The sequence below is a fragment of the Corvus moneduloides genome, chromosome 16 (assembly GCF_009650955.1).
Source record: "Corvus moneduloides isolate bCorMon1 chromosome 16, bCorMon1.pri, whole genome shotgun sequence".
NCBI classification, from domain to species: domain Eukaryota; kingdom Metazoa; phylum Chordata; class Aves; order Passeriformes; family Corvidae; genus Corvus; species Corvus moneduloides.
Window position 1 is genome coordinate 9,610,693 of NC_045491.1, and position 13,156 is coordinate 9,623,848.

At 54.4% G+C, this 13,156-nt stretch overlaps 1 protein-coding gene across 3 annotated transcripts in view; it reads left to right on the forward strand.

Moving 5' to 3' along the window:
- Nucleotides 1-13,156, forward strand: part of PRKCB (protein kinase C beta) — a 95,110-nt gene that overhangs the window by 60,058 nt on the left and 21,896 nt on the right. For all 3 annotated transcript variants that reach the window (XM_032125813.1, XM_032125814.1, XM_032125815.1), the window contains 5 exons: nucleotides 20-154; nucleotides 2,150-2,246; nucleotides 4,090-4,236; nucleotides 9,384-9,557; nucleotides 12,984-13,075. In XM_032125813.1, the coding sequence (XP_031981704.1) occupies nucleotides 20-154; nucleotides 2,150-2,246; nucleotides 4,090-4,236; nucleotides 9,384-9,557; nucleotides 12,984-13,075 (645 nt within the window). The remainder of the gene's footprint in view (nucleotides 1-19; nucleotides 155-2,149; nucleotides 2,247-4,089; nucleotides 4,237-9,383; nucleotides 9,558-12,983; nucleotides 13,076-13,156) is intronic.

Sequence of the window (13,156 nt, forward strand, 5' to 3'; positions counted from 1 at the left end):
TTCTCTTCCTCTCTTCCAGCCAACTGAAAGAGGCAGACAAAGACAGGCGGTTGTCTGTGGAGATCTGGGACTGGGATCTGACCAGCAGGAATGATTTCATGGGCTCCTTGTCCTTTGGGATCTCTGAGCTGCAGAAGTCGGGAGTGGATGGATGGTGAGATGTGATTGTTTTATGAACACTGTGGGCACAAAGCAGCCCAGAGTGTTGTAGGTGGGAGGTGTGGCCGCCCCTCAGACCTTGCCAGCTTCCTTCTGCTCTAGTCACCTGTCCCAGCTCTGTGGAAGGTGCTGCTCCACCTCTGAGGCTGGTGAGGGTCACTGGTGCCATGGGAGTTGTCTGTGTGGTGCCCAGAGGTGCCAGAGCAGTGTCTGAGTGCAAGGCATGGGCTGGCTTTGTGTGACCTCCTCCATGTCCTTGGGCTGGGGGCTTTGGGGGGTTTTTCCTTCCCAGGGGCACACACAGGTACCCAGGACTGCTCTGCCTGAAGGGCTGGTGCTCCCGTGGGGTCTCATTGTGGGGGCTTGGGGAGGAGCTGGCCCTGCCTGCCAGCATCTGCCAAGCAGGCATTTTCCAGCGTTTTCTGCTTGGATTCCCTCAGTTTCTGTACTGGAGAGACACCATGGTTTCCTCAGGTGTGTGGGAGAGCAGGGCTGCAAGGGGGTGCTGGGGGGTCCCCTCTGAGCTGTGACTCCTGGCTGGAGCTGGTGGGCTGTGGAGGGCACTGCTCAGAACAAGGAGGAGTTACAACGTGTGTGATTACTGCTGCTCGTTAGCACCGAGCCATGAACGCAGTGGGTCTGGAACACCCCTGGATGGGTGTCTCCATTTCCATTTTATCTCCCCCAGCAGGACACATGGTGCCTTATTTCCCTGGCTTTCTCCCAGGCACTGGTGCCTGAGAGCTGTGTTACCTGTCCATGGAGAGTGTAATAATTGAAAAGAGACACTAAATGTCCTTTGGAGACTAAACCCTGCATGTAATTAAGCTGCATTCCCAAGCTGAGTGAATACCCCAGACTGGGTTTTCCACCATGGAAGCTGGACATGTCTCCCTGAGAGCAGAGAATGGAGAGGAGGAGGAGGAGGAATTAGGTGGGTTGGGTGCCCACACCGTGCCACTCCTGGGCAGAGCTGCAGGTGCTCCCACTGCTCTCCAGCCTCATCCTGTCCCCGCTGAGCTGGGCACAGTGTGTGGCACAGTGGCATTACCAGGCCTCAGCCTCACTCATCACCAGCCAGTCCCTGATGGGGACACGGCTCCTCCTCTGGAAAACAGCGGGAAGCTGTCACTTCCCCCCGAATTCCCAGTCACCTGTAAGGGTGCGTGTGTGCCACGCGCTGCCGGCTCCTTGCGCAGCCCAAAGCCTGAGCGCTTTCCAGCCTTTTAAAAATCCTGTGAGTGGAGATGTAAGTAATTTTCCTTGTAACAGTGCTGGCTGGAGTAAAGCGAAGGAGAAGGAGCTCTGATCTATATTTCATATCTAAACAACTGCAGCTAATGGAGAAAACAAGCTCAGAGCCTGTGCCTGTGCTGTGCAGACAGGGCTTTGTTCCTGGAGCAGCCTCTGCGGTAACACCCGGCCAAGATCCATCCTGGATGCAGAGCCTCCGCTGCCAGGGCCGGGCTGTGCCCCCCACAGGGTGAAACACCTGGGATCTGAGTGGCATTTCCACGATCTCTGGTAATTGCTGCTTAAGCTTTTCTCCTCTTTTGGAGGAGCATCCTGTGTGTGTGCTCAGGGTTGGCACGTTCCACATGCTGTCCTCGTGGGGCAGCTGCTGGAGAGGGGGTTTGCCCACACCTGTGCCCGTGGCTGTCATAAGAAACACGTGCTTGTCTGTGGGGTTTGGGGTCAGGATTGGTCTGGAAGTGACACCAGTGCTCTGTGTGCCCACCACAGCAGGCAGTGGATGTGCTCCCTGGGCTGTGGGGGTCCCCAGGACAGCAAGAGACCCAGAAACATCCCTCCACCCCCTGAGAGTCTGGGGCTTGCTGAGGAGGATGGTTTGGGGATTCTTCTGACTTTGGGGAAGGGTCCTCTGGATGCTGGTACGGCGGAAGCAGAGCTGTGCTGGAGCAGAGGGGAGGTCCTGCCTCCCTGCAGCCCCGCCTGCCACCCTGACCCCGCGTTCTCTCTGTCCCTCCAGGTTCAAGCTGCTCAGCCAGGAGGAGGGCGAGTATTTCAATGTCCCAGTGCCTCCCGAGGGAGAAGAAGGAAATGAGGAACTGAGGCAGAAATTTGAGGTGAATTGATTTTTCTTGGACTCAGGGGTTTTTTCTCACTGCCTGCCTGCCGTACCCCCGGCAAGGGACTTTCCCTGCCAGCTCTTTCCCTGGCAGTACAGGGAACATGGAGCAGGGTCCAACTCCCCAAAGAGGCTCCAAGGAGAAATGTCTGTTTACTTCTTAATAAGGCATGGAAGTTCTTGCTGAATGATTGATCCAGACATTGCTGAATTAGCAGATCTTTGCCATTTTTCAGTGTAGCTGAAATCTCCACAGAACCCTGGGAATGAGTGTGGTACATCTGGAGGCTTACATGCAATGAGCCATACAGAAATAAGAGAGTTGCCCTTATGGTTCTCAGTGTGAACTCTGTAATTGTACCAGAGACTAGAGAGTTAGCTCCTGTTCTCCTTCCTTTTTTATCTTATTTATACACAACTTTCCTGAATATCCGAGAAAAGACAGTTCTAATACAACACTCGGCTACAACCAGTGGTTTTTGGCTCTACAAAGAACTAGCCCCTGGCTTTTATTGTATTTCATGGTGTTCCAGTGGTGTTAAAATGGTCTGAGAAGTCAGATGATGAATTGTCTACAGATCAGAAAACGCATTGTCCAGAGGTGCCAGAGCACACCTGGCCCCTCACCTTGCTGCATGTTCCCCACTCCTCCCTTGGGGGCAGTCAATGTCTCAGGCAGGGAATCCCCTTCCAGCTGGGCTTGTGCTGACACTGGGAGTGAGGAGCGGGGTGTGCTGGAGCCTGGAATGTGCCGGGGCAGAGCCGTGGTCACACCAATGGTGTGTGAAAATCCCAGAGACCATTCCTTAGGTTTTCAGTTGCAGGAGCTTTTCAGATCCTCAGAGGTGCTGCAGGTGACCTTGAGTGGGGAATTCTGCAGCCTGCAGAACCTTGTGAGAACCAATTAGCAGCAGCAAAGGCTTGAGATTCCCTGTGAGGTGCTATCTGGAGGGGCTGCCAGCAGCAGCCAAATTGAACTGCCGGGATCGGGTTAATGGAATTTCATGCTAGGCTGAGCTCCGGACAGGCCTCACACTGCCACACATTTCTATAAATTAAAAGGGAATAAATTGTGAGAGAGCTTTTACAGGAGGAGGATCTGCACATCACAGCCCCCGGCCTGGGGAGGAGGCACTGGGCCACTGGTGGGGTCTGGTGTTTAAAAATGGGGGGCTTTGTGAGAGCCCTCAGTGAACAGCTGTGATGGCTGGGGGTGCAGGAGGGGGCTGTCTGTCTGTCTGAGGGGCTGGCTGTTCTGGACTGTTCCAAATGGATTTGTGGCTTCCTCTGTGATTCCCTCCAGTATGAGATCCAATCACAGAATATCTGAAATGGAAGGGACCCACAGGGCAGTAATGGATGTGGAGCTGGATAAAAAGTCCCATGTTTTACCTTAATATATTTATATTCACCCCCCTTTTTCTGGTGAGGTAAGAGACAGAAGCCAGTTTTTGCCCCAAAAGAGCTTATTTAGGCCTCTTTCCTATGCTTTGGATGACCTGGACATGGTGTAGGGTAGCATGGCAGTCTGCTGTGTCCTGCTGGCATGGGGAGAGGGGTGACCACGGGCAGGGGTGATTCCCAGTTGCTCTGGCAGAGGTTAACTGGGCAGCAGCTGAGCAGTGCCATGTGCCAGGGCTGGCAACTTCTCCAGTGCCTCTCTTGGTGCTGTCGCCATCACGCCCATGGAAAAGGCTCCCAAGGCTCAGGGTGGTTTTTGAGCTGGGAAAGAGCTGTTGAGGTGGGAGTTCAGGAGCACCCACTGGGTTTATAATGCCCATTCTCCCTGCTGTTTTCAGTAATGTTTTCTCTTCCTCCCTGCCCCATCTCCACCTTTGCAGAGAGCCAAGATTGGAACCGGTTCCAAGGCTGCGGATGAGAAGACAAGAAATGCCATTTCCAAGTTCGACAACAACGGCAGCCGGGATCGGATGAAGCTTTCGGATTTCAACTTCCTGATGGTGCTGGGAAAAGGAAGCTTTGGGAAGGTGAGGTACCACCTCGGCACTGTCTGCACTGAACACGTGTTCCTTGTGGCCAGGTGGCTGCTCCAGTGTGACCTGTCTGTGCTCTGACTGGGAGCACTGGTGTCACAGTGCTGGGAGCCCAGCTTGGCTCCTTCCAGACTGCGGCCACTGTGTCACAGCAGGGGACACCAGAGATGTCTGATGAGACTATCACAAAATCCATCCTTTTGGGAAGCAGGGGATGAGCTGCGTCTTTAGAGCTCTTTCTTATTTGGTTGGGGCTTTCTTCTTCCCTAATAATTACAAATATACAGGAACATTTTAATTAACTTCCCAGACCAGTTGTGAGTGGTAACAGAATTTCATTCTTCTGGTAATTATGTGACTTGGAGCCTTCATTTTTTTGGGATCTTGCCAACTCTCTTGATTTCCGTTCAGGATCCCAGTGCTCCAGGGGCCGCTGGGGCTCTGCAGGAGGTGAGTGCAGTGTTTGCTGGTGTGACAGCTGGCCCAACCCCACTCTCATTAGTGAATTGCCTTAATTGCAGGGAATACTGCTCTGCCTGCAGGCTCATTCCTCGGGCAGGTAGCGGAGATGAGGAGGGTGCACAGGGATGCTCCCCAGAGCACAGGGGTGGAGCAGGAGCAGCCCTTCCTTCCCCGCCTGTCTGCTGGCACTGGAGCTTTGAAAGGTCCCAGCTTCTCTACAGGCATTTGCTCTCTCTCCAGAGGTGGAGAGCTCAGAGATCAACGGAAACATTTGTGACAGGGAATGGGGAGCTCCTGATGGTCCCCAGCACCCAGAGCATGAGCCCTGGAACTTGGCGTGGTACCCCTTTGCTGTGGGTTGGCATCCCGGGGAGCAGGAAAGCCCCGTGCCTCATGCCCGTGCTGCTCTCACAGAGAAATGTTCCCTCTTCCCTCCCTTCCAACACCTCATCCCTTTCAAACCCAGTGCCTGGCATCTGGAGGCTCTGTGGTTGTGCCGTGTCCCCCGCCACCTTCTTCCCTTAAATTTGAGAAACATTAGCAAGCTCCTCAGTCGGCTCTGGCTTATATAAGGGAATGTGTGACAGAAACTGTTCCCTGGAACAGAATGTTATAAATATGCTAATTAGCGCTAATTAAAACAGCACGTTGGTTTCTCCGGGTAGATGCAGCCTCGCCCTCACGTGTGCCTGCACTTCCCCAGGCATCCCTGCTGCCCCGGCATCCCGGCACGGGGACACCCAGGTGCCGCGGCTCTGTAGCCACTCCCTGTGCAACCAGAGGTGCCAGATGTTCGGGAGGAGTCAGGCAGAGGGGCCTGGAGCAGGGAGAACAGCCCACCTCCCTGCAGCTCCCCAGCCCTTGGTGTGCCCAGCAGCTGGTTGTGTCCATGGCCCTGCCATCCTTCTCCAAGGCTGGCACCATGTCCTTCCCTCTCCAGGGCTGGCACCTGCTCCTGTGCCTGCCTGCCTGCTGCCAGCCTCCCTCCTCCCAGTCCCTGCTGGCTGGGAAAGCTCTTGGACTATAATCACACTGTTTTAGTGAGCCTCTGTCTGTCTCTATTAACCCTTTGGCATCAGGACCTCAGATTTACTGCTCAGTATTTTGCTCTCTCCACACTCGTCTACCCAGGGTCAGGAGTACAAACGTGTTGGCCTTGGTGGAGTTTGACAAACTTGCTTTCTCTATGTTCAGAATATCTCCAGTTCTTATGCTGGAGCATTCCCAAACAAATACTCTATATTACAGGAATAAATCAAGTTAAATATCAGTTTTTTTCTGCATCATTAAAAAGTTAAAAAAGAATGCAATCTGCTTCCCAGCGAGCGCGCTGGCAGATGGAGGTCCCCCGAGACAGGCAGCAGGGTTTAGGGGGTGGAAAATGGATCTGGCTTGGAAAATAGGGGCTTTGGGGGCGTGTGGTCCTGGCTTGGCATGTTCAGCCCCAGGACACAGATGCTCCCTGTGCTCCTGGTGCTCTGGGCTCTCCGTGGGCTCCCCAGGACCGTGGCTGGTGGCAGCTCAATGGGGCTGGCACGGGCAGGGAGACGCTCCCACGGAGGGAGGCAGCGCTTGGCACAGCCCACCCTGGGTTTGCTTTGCTGTATTATAAATAGAGGAAAGTGAAATTAGGTGGCTTGCTCATATTTTTACAGCTAATCAATCTGTCGTGCTCTCGAGATGTCAGGCTTTTCGGGGTTTGTGTTGTTTTGCTGAGCAGGGCGGAGCCTTTGGCCGCTGCAGTTCTGGATTCCGGTGCAGTGGGAGAGTTTTCCTGGGCTGTGATAACCTTCAAGCTGTGCAATGCTCTGCTCTCCTCTCGGTGTGAATGTGGCAGGAGGGCAGGGCATGGGCAAGGCTGGGTCCCTGCTCCCTCTGTCACCCATGCACATCCTGGGCTCTGCACTGTGCTGGGGACACTTGGCTGTTTGGGTCTTTGGTATTTGAACACCTTCAGATGTCAGGAAGACATCAGGAGGAATTTCTTCCTGGAAAGGGTGGCCAAGCCTTGGAAGGGGCTTCTCAGGGAGGTTTAGAGTCCCCATCCCTGGAGGTGTCCAAGGAAGGCCTGGAGGTGGCACTCAGTGCTCTGGGCTGGTGACAAGGTGGGCATCGGGCACAGCTTGGACTCGATGATCTTGGAGGTCTTTTCCAACCTAAAGGATTCTGGGATTCTGTAATACAGGAGAGGGGAATCCAGCCTGGATGTGCCTCAGGAGTGCAGCAGTGGGTGGTTTCCAGCCTGCCCTCCTGGGCACACACTTCACACCCAGCCATTCCCTGTGTGTGCCCCAGCTGACTGTCAGCAGCTGGAGAGTCCTTTTGCCTTTCACATCCCAGGGAGCAGGGCTGGCTCAGCTGTGCTCAGGGCTGTCATGTCACTGGGAAGCTGCTTCATGAACCATTCACAGCCATGTATGGCCTTGAGCAGTTTTTGCATTTATGGTGGTACCCCAGCCAAGCTGTGCCTCACACTGCGGAATGGGGTGGGAGCCATGTCCTCAGCATGGTCCCTTTGGGGCAGAAGCAGATGCCAGGCTCCGAGGCTCCCTGCTTTAGTTAACTTTCCTCTGAAAGGGTTGTGGATGGCAAGGCAGGTCTCTATATAACTGATATTGTATATAATGCTCTTACACTCAGGTAACAGGTTTAATTTCCCCTCAAAATATGTTCCTGGAGTGGTTACTTCTTCTTTTCCACCAATTTTGAGCAGCCAAAGCTCTTCTGCTTTTATCAGCTAAAAATTAGCTCTGGCTTTAGCACCTGCATGTGGTGCCTTGTAAAGCTCAGCTTGTGTAAAATGGTGATAATGGAGGCAATGAACCAGTTTGGTTGGGTCAGAACCACAAGGGAGGACAGAGGTGCAGACACTGTGTGAGGCAGCTGTGTCTGCTGCCCTGGCACAGAAACGGGGATGGCTTGGGTTGAAACGGACCTTAAAAATCACCCAGTGCCACCCCCTTCCATGGGCAGGGACACCTTCCACTGTCCCAGGGTGCTCCAAGCCCTGTCCAATCTGGCCTTGGACACTTCCAGGGATCCAGGGGCAGCCACAACTGGTCCCAGTGCCTGTGCCTTGCTGGGTTCCATCCCAGCACCACAGCAAGCTGCTCTGGGTTTCCAGGGTTCTTCAAGGATCAGCGGGTGAATAAATCCCATCCCTGATGCTCCCTGAGCCCACAGCTCAGCCCTGCTGCGGGATGAGCCGGCGTGCCGCCGCTGCAATCCCACTGACAGAAATGGGAATGTCAGCACCTTCTCCAGAGCACGTGGCACTGAGGAGCCCCAGTGCCCCTCCCAGCTAATCCTGACAAGCAGCGTGTCAAGGACAGCCAGGCTCCCCCGGGCCACAGCCGAGCGCCGGGAACGCGCCAGATCTGCCCCCTGTTCTCTGCACTCAAACAAGTCAGTGGCACCAAAGTCCTTGTCCTTGGGCTGTGTCCCCTGCCTCGTCATCCCTGGTCCTCAGGCTGCCACAGAATGGAATCACAGAATCATCAGAGGGCTTGGAAAAGCTCTCTGAGACCATTGAATCCAACGCCAGCACTGCCACCACTATCCCCTGTCCCCAAGTACCACATCTACACATCTGTTAAATCCCTCCAGGGGTGGAGACTCCCCCAGTGCCCCAGACAGCCTGTGGAACACAACAGGGCTGGAACATGAGAGGGTTAATTCTGCTATCCTTGGTGTCTATAAAGTCACCCTGAGACCCATTCATACGTCCTCTGCCCATCTGCCCCAGCCTGAAGCACATTTCAGTCCCACTGTATCGATGTTGACTTCACATAATTTATTTCCAAAACTCCCAAGCTGCTGTTCCTGATGTGACTGGAGGATTTCTGCCAACTCCTTCAAATGAAAAGCAATTCAATTCCACCCAGCGCTCCAATCTAAGGCGATGAGAGAGCGTGAGAGGGAAAATGGGAAGCAAAGTGAGGTTTCAGAGTCAGTTTATTTGCTGGCAGCCCACGGAGCAGCTTAGGCTGATGGAGTGTAGTGGGTTGGGCAGGGGACCCTCGCTGGGTGGATGGGATTAACCCGAGGGATTTGCACCAGCAGAGGCAGTGAATCCCATTTACTGCAGTAAATGAACCTGCAAATGGGTGGGACTGGTTGGAAATGGGAGGTTGGATGGATTCTTCTGGCTGAGAGGGGCCTTGGCTGGGTGATGAACCAGCACATGATGGGGTTTGCTCACTGTTGTGGAGGGAGGGGGTGAGGCAGAGAAAATCATATGGGTTTGTTTTTACTATTCACTAGAGACTAACTCTTTTCCACTTTAAATATTTACCAACTTGTAATTTGATGGACTCTGTGTTCAGCCTCTTGACACTCTCCCCCAATGCTGGTGACACTGTGAGGGTGCCAAACCAGGCCCTGACTCAGGGGTGAGGGTGCAGGAGGGTGTGCTGGGCTCAGATATCATCAAACCCCTTGGGCTGGGCTCCTCAAGGTGGTGAGGTGGTGAGGGAGGAGATGTGTTACTCCTTAGACTCAGTGTCCCTAACATCTTCTGGGGATACCCCTGGAGCTTTCTGCAGCTTGGCACCCGCAGCTCTCCTCAGGGCTATGAGGGGAGCCACAGGGTAATGAGCCATTAGCTGTAACTATTTCAGCTCAAGGCACTATAGATCCACGTTTCCCTTGATCCCACACGTGTCCTGTCCCTCGTGCAGGTGATGCTGGCAGAGAGGAAGGGCACGGATGAGCTCTACGCCGTGAAGATCCTGAAGAAGGACGTTGTTATCCAGGACGATGATGTGGAGTGCACGATGGTGGAAAAACGCGTCCTGGCTCTCTCCGGGAAGCCTCCATTCCTGACCCAGCTCCACTCCTGCTTCCAGACCATGGTAAGAGCTGGTGCCACAGCTTGTCCCCACCAAGGGGCCTGGTGGACTGGGGACCCTGAGCATTGGGAGTCCAACACTTTGCAAAATGGAGTGGAATAGTGTTCAAGGCCAGGTTGGATGGGGCTTGGAGCAAACTGGGAGAATGGAAGGTGTCCCTGCCCATAGCAGGGGGTGGAACTGGATGAGCTTTAAGGTTCCTTCCAACCCAAACCATTCCAGGATTTTGTGTTCTCTGTACATCACTTCATTTGCCAAAGCAATTGTGTATTCTCTGCCTTGGCAGCCTCATACCTTCTCCAGTTCACTGGCAAAGTGCCTCCAGGACCAAAATGTAGGGGTGTGACATGAAAGTGTAATGTACAATAGCTGAATCCTGAGATGTGCTCATCAGGGAGCTGCTGGTGACATTAGAGGTGATTTCCCAGCCCCTCAGGTGCCCCCAGCCCGCAACGTCCCTTGTGGTTCAATAGCAAAGTGCTGCACTTTTCTCCAGGACTCATTCGTCTGATGAAAGCCATGAGCAAAGGGAGAAACCTAATCCAAACTGCAGGAAATCCAGTTTTCCATGGGTGTGTGATTGGGTTTGTATGAGTCAGGAGTGGAGAGGGGGACAGAGGACCTTTAATACAATCCCTGCCCAGCCCTCGAGCAGCCTGTGAATGAGAATGTCCAGGTACACATCAGTGGGAGCCGGCAGAGGGAATCAGCAGAGTCCTTTTAGAAAGATGACAATGCTTTCCAGGAGGATTACATTTTAATATTATCCCAGAAATTTCATTTACCAAACACACTGAGTGTATTTAAAGCCCGTGGCCCGGCTTTGCAGCACAGCAATCAGGATGTGGCAGGAGCAGCTATTTCACACAGCATCTCCCTGGCATCTGAAGTGAGTCAGCACGGGATTATTCCTGGCAGACCTATAGTAGCTTAATAGTAATCGTATTTGTAATGTAATCAAAATGTATAGCAGGGTGTATTATCAAACGCTGGCACAAAGCACTTTGATTTCTGGGAGCACAGTCCAGAGCACAATTCTCCACTGGGGCTGTTGGCTCAGCGGGAGAGAGAAAAGCCCTAAATCTGTGTTTTTTAAAAAAAGGGAAGATGAGCAAGGAGAGAGCTCCTGCCTGAGGCTGGAGGGTGAGAGGTGCCTGTGCTGGGGGATCTGGGGTGCTCTGAAAGGTCCCAGGTCAGAGCCTGGGCTCTGGGAGGGGGTGTGAGCTGCGGATCCCTGGGTGTCCCCAGGTGAGCTGTGCCTTTGTTGTGACCCCTGGGTCACAGCAGTGAAGGGCGCAGCAGCCACAGCCACACTGAGATGATAAATCACAGAATCATGGAATGGTTTGGGTGGGAAGAGACCTTGAAGATCATCCATGGGCAGGGAGGGACACCTCCCACTATCCCAGGTTGCTCCAAGCCCCGTCCAACCTGGCCTTGGACTTCCAGGGATCCAGGGGCAGCCACAGCTTCTCTGGGCACCCTGTGCCAGGGCCTCCCCACCCTCACAGGGAACAATTCCTCCCTAATATCGAGTAAGGGGTGGGTGGGGAGCATGGTTGGAGCATGTCCTGGCTCTGCCTCTTGCTCCCAGCGTGCAGCCAGGCAGGGGATGGAGCAGTTAATTAGAAGGGCACTGAAAGGAGCCCGGGGAGTTGCATCTCGGCTGCCCAGGGAAGGGGGAGTGTCACCAGCTCCATGCCAGGTTCTGCAGTGGATTTACATCTCTGTACTGAGCTGCTGCTCAGCGAGTGTGAATGCTCCAGACTTGGACAGACGCCGTCCTTTCTGCCACCGACAGGAGCCAGGACAGCGTTCCGTGCCCATCCCTCCCTCCCAGCCTGTGGGCTGCCCAGCCATCTGCCTGCTTTAGTCATGGCATTTCTTCCCCTGAAGCACCAGCGTTCCCTTCCCCACCCAAATGAGGAAAGCTCAGCTCCTGCTTTTAGAGCTCAGCTGGCTGTTTCAAGAGCCCGTCTTTTTAATATTCTTCCTCCTTGAAGCAGATCGATATATTTAGGAGGCAGCTGCAGCCGAGCCCGGCGCTGCTCTGCTCTCCCATGGCTGTCACGGGCTGGCTGCCGTGGCGGTGGCTGCTCAAGGTGACATTGCCGCCCGTGCCTCCCCAGGGGCTGGCCGGATGCCTGCCAGGGCTGTCCTTTACACAGGGGGTGCTCCCGAATCCCCAGGCAGCTGAAAATCCGAATTTCCTGTTCTATGCCATCAGTGCCGCGTGTTTCACACAGCCCCATTGCCCCTGTGCTGCTGTATTTGGTTGCTCTGGGGCCACCCCACAGCTGGGTGGGCTGTGCTGGGGGCAGCAGCTGCTGACCCCAGTTCCTCTGGCTGGGCACTGCCAGGCTGGGAAGTGCCCTGTGGGTGCTGAGCCCCAGTTCCTCCACAGCCCTGGTTATGGCAATGCTCCAGCTGCATCTCTTGTGGGCTCCCTGTCCTTCCTGTCTGAAAAGCAGGGCAAGGCTTATTTAAGGAGGAAATGAGCAATGGGAAATTTTTTATTATGTAATGCTGCCAACCTGCAGCTCCTGCAGTGCTCCAGCCTCTGTGTCCTTCCTTCCTTCCTTCCGTGGGTGCGATGGGGCAGCCTGTGGTTATCACTGGGCTCTCATGCAAGGAGGGCCCGTGTCACTGCAGGCCCTTGTCCCCAGTCCCTCTCCAGCTCTCCTGGAGCCCCTTTAGGCACTGGAAGGGGCTCTAAAGTCTCTGTGGAGCCTTCTCCAGGTGAACACCCGCAGCTCTCCCAGCCTGGCTCCAGAGCAGAGGGGCTCCAGCCCTCGGAGCATCTCTGGACTCCTCTGGACTCCCTTAACCCCATGTGAACATGACCAGAGTGACCCCTCAGACCAGGCTGGAAGGAGTGAGGAGGGGGGTGCAGCCCCCTCCTGCCTCCCCAGCTTGACCAGGGGTCCCCTGCAGACCTGTGCACCCCCAGCACTACCATCCTGGGAGAGGGCTGGGAATGTCACACATCCCTCCTGGTGCTTGGCCGAGTCCTGGTGGTCGTAGATGGAGTTTGGTCCCCATGGGAACTGCTCATGTCTCCTGTGCATCCCGTGACTGAAGCCATGGAGTGCCTGGGGAAATGCCAGCAAGGACCTGCCTGAACAACCCTCTGAAAAAGAGCAAATTCCTGGGAAGTGAAAAACCTCTGGTTTAGGGATGCCTCCACTTGCCTTCTCCAGTGGCTGTGCAGAGGGGCAGAGCTCCAGTCCTGAGCATGCCAAAGGAATTACTACTTATGGGCTCTGCATGAACAGGAGCCCCTGCACCCCATGAGGATGACAGGGATGATCACTGTGTTTCCATGGAATTACAGATTGGAGCTGCCAGTCACCTTGGTTCCTGTTTCTGACCCCTGCAGATTCCCTGCTCTGATAATCCTGTTGCTAATTGCTCACTTTTTTCCTTCAGGATCGCTTGTATTTTGTGATGGAATATGTGAATGGTGGGGACTTGATGTACCAGATCCAGCAGGTTGGGAGGTTCAAGGAGCCCCATGCTGTGTAAGTGCAGTGGTTTGGCACCTTTGGGGTAGGTATGGGATGTACTTGTGTCACGTGGCTGGAAACAGAGTCCAAGGCACA